This window comes from Teleopsis dalmanni, unplaced genomic scaffold, assembly GCF_002237135.1.
Source record: "Teleopsis dalmanni isolate 2A unplaced genomic scaffold, ASM223713v2 unscaffolded_contig_2528, whole genome shotgun sequence".
In the NCBI taxonomy this organism is placed as follows: Eukaryota; Metazoa; Arthropoda; class Insecta; order Diptera; family Diopsidae; genus Teleopsis; species Teleopsis dalmanni.
Genome location: NW_024033910.1, coordinates 1 through 6,827, shown reverse-complemented (window position 1 = coordinate 6,827; position 6,827 = coordinate 1). Strand labels below are relative to the sequence as shown.

The 6,827-nt window shown below is 26.3% G+C and overlaps 2 protein-coding genes across 2 annotated transcripts; both read right to left on the bottom strand.

The window, feature by feature from the left end:
* Positions 1-1,366: 1,366 nt before the first annotated feature.
* LOC119664703 (alpha-tocopherol transfer protein-like) lies at positions 1,367-2,510 on the bottom strand. Its single transcript, XM_038074155.1, has 4 exons — positions 2,169-2,510; positions 1,941-2,110; positions 1,735-1,859; positions 1,367-1,648 (listed from the first exon to the last, which is right to left on the bottom strand). Exons 1-4 carry the CDS (start codon positions 2,465-2,467, stop codon positions 1,394-1,396), a joined length of 849 nt encoding a protein of 282 aa, XP_037930083.1. The 5' UTR covers positions 2,468-2,510; the 3' UTR covers positions 1,367-1,393.
* Positions 2,511-5,295: 2,785 nt separating this feature from the next.
* On the bottom strand, positions 5,296-6,571 carry LOC119664702 (alpha-tocopherol transfer protein-like). Its single transcript, XM_038074154.1, has 3 exons — positions 6,230-6,571; positions 5,780-6,155; positions 5,296-5,687 (listed from the first exon to the last, which is right to left on the bottom strand). Exons 1-3 carry the CDS (start codon positions 6,526-6,528, stop codon positions 5,433-5,435), a joined length of 930 nt encoding a protein of 309 aa, XP_037930082.1. The 5' UTR covers positions 6,529-6,571; the 3' UTR covers positions 5,296-5,432.
* Between the last annotated feature and the right edge of the window lie 256 nt (positions 6,572-6,827).

The window sequence follows — 6,827 nt, the reverse complement described above, 5'->3', positions numbered from 1 at the left end:
AAAAAAAGAAAGATTTTGGGGACAGGATTGTGAATAAAATGGCCTAGATCAGTTATATATATTATCTGTAAAAAATAAACATTTTAAACATTCTTACTTCTTGTCTGAACATGTTTGACTAGTTTGTTTTTTTTTTGACTTGTTTTTTATATTTTCTTCTTCTATAATTTCTTTTTTCGGAAATATATTTTGTAATTTTCCTTATTAACTTAGTTAAAAAACATGAAAGCTCATTGTAAATTAAATAAATTGTTTTAATGAAAGCAATGGGAACATAATGTAAGACCACATAAATAATTTAAAAGAAACGTTTAAGCCGTCGCCATTGAGCACTTCGCTTGAATAATGCAGATGCTTCAACATTAACATGATATAAAAGTCTTTGTTTATGTTCTTGGTTTATTTTTTGACTACATTGATAATGATTAAAATATTGAGATTGTGATGGAAGAGTCAGAATTTCCTATATAATATGGAGTATTGACTCTCAGTCATAAAACTTTGTATTAAAAGTGCTGAATTAATGCAATAATGTTTTCGAAAGTACACATTTATAGTTGTATATAACATAGTTTTTATATAACAGAAGTTTGTTTTGTATAAGCATTATCGGGTGCCTACCGATGCGAAAATATATTTTGTTCAGTCTTAACTGAAGTCAGTCGTGCCTCTCTCACATGCGTCTTCCAACGCAATTTCGCATGAAGCGTTCTATCGAGATATCTAGCTCGACTGTATATGGTGTATTTGAACCATTGATGTGTATGGACTTAAAAGCTATTATTTTCTAATGTGATATTGATGTGTATTGTCTTAGTGTTATTAAGCTTCAAGTTCCACGTTTCTGTTCATTGCAAAGCTAACTGCCAATTGCAACTCACTCCTTGTTGCTTCAAGCGTTTTTTTCCCTGTTATGATGTAGTAATATATTGGTTATAAGATAGCAATTCAGATGTATACAATAAATAAAAAGTGGAAGCGAGGACAGTACCTTTGGGTATACCAGCGTTTATACTTCTTAAATCGAAATAAGACAATAATATGCTACAGTCTTGTTTTGATAAAATACTTAAATAACTTTAAAATTTATATTATTAAATTAAGTATTAAATAAAAAAAAATATTACAAAAAATTACATTTTTAATATTTTTATTTAATTATCATATAGTTCACACTATATGTGAATAAAGAGTGGTTTTGATTTTCTTTTATCTAAATATGAATAACAATTCTGAATAGTTTCTTTAAGCAATCTGATTTGATTTCTTTAGTAAATTAAATTAGATAAATAAATGTGAAAATAAACAAAAATTATTGAAGAAAGTAAATTATTTTTAATAACCTCAGTTATTAATTTCTTATAAATCGTGTAAAATTTCAATAACAAAAAAGTTAATCAATATTTAATTTTCGAAATGATCCGTCAATGCCAAACAGAGTTTCACTATTTATCTTTTTACCAATTCTTAATTCTTCATCCACTCCATACTTCGTCTCTTCCATGAAGTAATTATTAAAGTCTAAAAGTTTTTTTTCCATATCTGCTTGAATCTCCGGTATAGAACCATTGGTACCACCATATTCAATTGGTAGATTCTCCTTTGGTATTACTTTATAAAGATCTTCTAGGCTTTTATGAATGAAAAACTGTTAAAAAGTATCAATGAACAAAAAAATATTATCTTTAATATCTAAATGTTATTTACAATATTTAATTAAATATATATACTTACTCGTTGCTTTAGTTTTTCACTTAAAAAACTTCTTACAATGCTTAATATTGCTAAGGTTTCCTTTGGACAATTAACGAAATGAAATCCTTTCACGCGCATTGGCTCTGCTTTATCAATAAAAATCACTAGCTTTTTTACAAAAATTGGATTAAATTGTTTTACAAATGTCAAGTGTAATTTGGAGAAATCCAGAATATGAATCAAACCACTTATAATACCATTATCATCCGTATTTATTTCAAATTCACTAACCAGTATATAATAGCGAAACAAAGTACTTAAGAGATATTTATTTGGATCCACATTTTTATAAACTGCTAAATGTACACGTTGGCCACCAATACCACCAAGTGGATTCGGGAGTGCTACAAAATAGCTTAAATTAAAAATGAAAAATGAAAAATCTTTAAATTATATGTAACATATAATCTTACCCTAAACGTCCAAGTTCAATAAATTCTTCATTCATATAAAAATTAGTAAATATTTCAGGCATTAAGGCTTTGATTGTATAATAAAAATCTATTTTAGATTTAGCTTTTTCCATACTATATTTACAGCCTCTTAAAAAAGTTACTAAAAATTGGTCATCTGTACGAGCCCTCAAATGTGGTTGTTTTTGGATCCATGTTCTTAGTGTTGAAATATCTTCAACTATACGACTCTCAACTTCATTTAACTCATTCTTGGCAATTGCTTTTAATTCTTCATTTAGTGGTCGTATTTCAGTCATATTAAGATAAAAATGTCACATCTATACTCAAGAAAGAACAATTTTCAACTGACAGAGAGACCTTTAAATGGATTTTACCATATGTTATACGTATGTTATAACATTGTTCTTTCTAATTGTTCAATTATTTATTTTTTATTGTTTTTTTATGTTATGTGTTTTGAATTTATCCATTTATTTATTTGTTTAAACTTAATACTCAATAAAGTGTGTATATAATTAATAATTAGAATAACAATTGAATATCAGATATATAATGATTACTTATAATTACAGTTTTTGCTTAATTATTTAAACAATTCTTATAGAATGTAGTGTAAAAAGTGTAATATAATAATAAAGTGTAATGCAGTGCAAAACTTTGTTGTAAAATAAAAACTTAAAAATGAAAAAATTGAATATGAAAATTTCTTTACTATCATCTCCTTTCCTATTCGAAATAGATTTGCTATCATAAAACAAAACTCAGTGAAAAAATATATTAGAGACAGAGCTCTAAAATTATTCAGTAAAGTTGATACGCTACTTAACCACGCCCTAATAATTCTCAAATCCTCTTCTGGACTCTCAGGAGGATATGCTGATTTAAGGTCCGTCATTAACTAAAAGACAAATAAATGACATGATTTCTTAGCCTAGTTAAAGCCTTGTGTGGGGAAGAGATAAGCCCCCAGCCATTATAGAGTAAAAGTGAGTAATAGCACTATAATTCAAGAAAAAGAATCAAGAATCAAGATTATTGGAGTAATCTCTTATTTTTATTTTATAGAATTAATTTTAATTTTAAAATTTAAAGTAAAGAATTTATTTTATTTAAAATATATATATATTTCGTATTTATCCTTTCTGGTAATATATGTTATTACTATAATCAAATTATTGCTTGTCTGTTTAGCTTTTTTAAATAACTTGATGTTAAATTAGGTTAAAAATTCTCTTTATAACGAGATATATGTTAATGTATATAAAAATTACAATTTTCATCGATAAACTATTTTGCATTTTATTTTGATTTATTAATAAATTTCTTAATACTCCTATATAAAATTTTATGAAATATTTAATGAAAGTTTCATCTGAAATATCATTCATAATATCAGTAGTCATGTTATAAAAGACCAAAATAAATATATATTCTACTGAAATGCTAAGATCCATACAATAGCATTTAAGCTAAGATATTTCTTTTAGTTCTTCAAATCTTTAATGATACGAACTAGAGACGAGGTTAGCTGAATTGCATTAGATCCATTGAAGGGCTATGTTCATTTTTAGTACTTGTGAAACTTTACTAGGTATCTACAAACCGATTGCCCTAATGTGTGCTCCGTTATTAGTTTATATAGGTATATAGTAATTGAGAGATAGCACGATCTGTGGACATTTCTTGTTGAATAGTCTTTCTTTGCCAATGCAAAACTGAGTGTTGCAATGTGCTTTTGTTTGACTGTAACTCTCTTTCATCATACATTATCATAACAAATTATACATAACAAATTATAATCTTTTAAAAATAGAAATATTATCAAAGACTGCACTAAAATATCTAAAATTAAATTTGGTAAAATACTAGACTTTTGCCTGAAGGACAATAATTATCTCAATTTTAACAAACAATTGTACTAACAGGTGTTCGATAAATGCTTGGCAAATCCTTTGATTTCTGCTATAACAGATATAGCATTAAACAAAATTCTAGACGAAAATCTTGACATTTTTACTCTTTGATAGCTAAGGGGTTTCTGCAGAGTTCCACCCTTCTCACTGATTAATTTATATATTCCTCAAAAGCTTTGTGTTTATGACTGATTTAAAATTTGCGTACCGCAATGAAAAAAGTTTGTCCAGCACAGGTGATTCTAGTAATATTCTTTGTCATGTAGACGCACTCGGGAAATCGATTTGACTATTGATATGATATTGATGCAATTTACTACTATGGGCAACTTTTTCCATTACCTTCTTTGGTTCAAGAGTTATAAATTCTCACATGAAAATTACAATATAAAAAGCTTATAACTTTAAAAATCGGTCTTGTCACCTTTATATTTAATTCTATAATTAGATCAGCCCCATTATTATTTTTAATTATTTGTTAAGAATCTTTGATTATTTATTTTGTCCATTCATTATTTATTGACTTTGATTATGTAATCAATAATTCAATAATAATAATTAACCAATAATAATAATAATATTCTAGTTTTTTTGTGATAATCACAGATTGATTAACGTCATTTGTTGGAGACGCAATTAGTGAGTTTTTATTTTTATTAATGCATTTTTAGTTTAAAGTGAAATAATAGGTTAACGAAGGACTCAATTATTCCTTAATAGAAATTACTTCATTACTTTGTGTAAGTTATATATATACAGTGAATCAGACCCTATTTCGTGTTTTGGAACATTAAACATTTAATATTATTTATATATATTTATGATATAAATTTATGTGATGGGAATGGTAACACACCTTGAATAATTACAGGACTAATCAGCGATTAAAGTTAACTAAGAGTAAAAAAAATCTGTCCTAAAGTCTGACATAGTGGGAAAATTTACTTTTAATATTACATTTAACCAAAATCCTTTGTTAAATCTAGACGCCAGATATTTGCAATCTACCCAATTCAATTTATTAAAAAACACTAAATAGTAAGAAAAAAAACCAAACGAAGAAAGAATATTCAGTTGTTCGTTTTTGATAATTATATTTCTTGAATATTTCAGTTGGATTGAATAAAGAATGTTATTAGTTCTTTTTTATATAAAACACAAAAAAATATTTTGATAAGTGTTTATAATCAATCAAATTGTCTTATATTATTGATAACTACTTTACATAATAAAATTTGGTGAGAATTGTAGTTTAGTAAAGTTACAAACCTTTTACAAGTGTTATAAAATTAAATCGCTTCCATGAAACGAATATTCCTGTAGACCTTCTATTTTAACAAAACCACTTTTAATCAATATTTAATTTTCGAAAGGATCCATCAATGCCAAAGAGAGTTTCACTATTTACCTTTTTACCAATTCTTAATTTTTCATTCACGCCATACTGTGTCTCTTCAATGAAATAATTATTAAAATCTAAAAGTTTCTTTTCCATATCTGCTTTAATCTCCGGTATAGAACCATTGGTGCCACCATATTCAATTGGTAGATTCTCCTTTGGTATTACTTTATAAAGATCTTCTAGACTTTTGTGAATGAAAAACTGTTAAAAGATATTAACAAAAAATGAATAATATATTTTTTATTAATAATATTAATAATAATAAATAATATTTAAATAATATTTTTGCTTACTCGTTGTTTTAGTTTTTCATTTAGAAAACTTCTCACAATGTTTAAAAACACTGCTCCTTTCTGTGGACAATTAACGATGTGTAATCCTTTGTTGCGCAATGGCTCCGCTTTATCAAGAAAAACTGATATTTTTTTTAAAAATATTGGATTAAATTCTTTTATGAATGCTGGCTTGTATTTGGAGTAATCCACAATTTTAACAAAACCATTTATGATACCAGTATCATCCATATTTATCTCAAACTCATGAACTATTGTATGATATCGAAAATATTGTTTTAAACTGTTTTTATTTGGATCTAGATTTGTAAAGTTTGTTAGGTATATACGTGGGCCACCGATGCCGCCAAGTGGCTTTGGAAGTACTAAAAAGCAACTTAAGTTAAATATAAAGAATATGAAAATTATAAATGTGTTACATATATATTGGTTACAAATCTATTATCTTACCCTAAGCGTGCAAATTCAACGAATTCTTCAGTCATTTGAAGATTAACAAATATTTCAGGTAATAACGCTTTGATAGTATAGTAATAGTCAATTTTTGATTTAGCTTTTTCGATACTATATTTGCAGCCTCTAAGAAATGTTACTAAAAATTGGTCATCTGTACGAGCCCTCAAATGTGGTTGTTTTTGGATCCATGTTCTTAGTGTTGAAATATCTTCAACTATACGACTCTCAACTTCATTTAACTCATTCTTGGCAATTGCTTTTAATTCTTCATTTAGTGGTCGTATTTCAGTCATATTAAGATAAAAATATCACATCTATACTCAAGAAAGAACGATTTTCAACTGGCAGAGAGGCCTTTAAACTGTTTTATAGCATATATATGAATGTTTAAATATTATTCCTTCTAATTATTTAATTACCTCTTTTTTATTGTGTTTTTTGTAAGTGTTGAATTTAGTTACTTATTAATTTGTTTAAACCTAATAAAATATAATACTTATATACAGATACTTAATAAAGTGTGTATATAATTCATAGTTAGAATAACAATTGAAGATAAAATAGAAAATGATTACTTATAATTACAGTTTTT

Coding starts and splice junctions, on each gene's coding strand:
- LOC119664703 (XM_038074155.1), bottom strand. CDS start 2,467: ATGACTGAAATACGACCACTAAATGAAGAATTAAAAGCAATTGCCAAG. Junction 2,111..2,168: donor ATTGAACTTGGACGTTTAGG/GTAAGATTATAT, acceptor TTTTAATTTAAG/CTATTTTGTAGCACTCCCGA. Junction 1,860..1,940: donor TGATAATGGTATTATAAGTG/GTTTGATTCATA, acceptor TAAAAAAGCTAG/TGATTTTTATTGATAAAGCA.
- LOC119664702 (XM_038074154.1), bottom strand. CDS start 6,528: ATGACTGAAATACGACCACTAAATGAAGAATTAAAAGCAATTGCCAAG. Junction 6,156..6,229: donor GTTGAATTTGCACGCTTAGG/GTAAGATAATAG, acceptor ATTTAACTTAAG/TTGCTTTTTAGTACTTCCAA. Junction 5,688..5,779: donor ATGAAAAACTAAAACAACGA/GTAAGCAAAAAT, acceptor ATCTTTTAACAG/TTTTTCATTCACAAAAGTCT.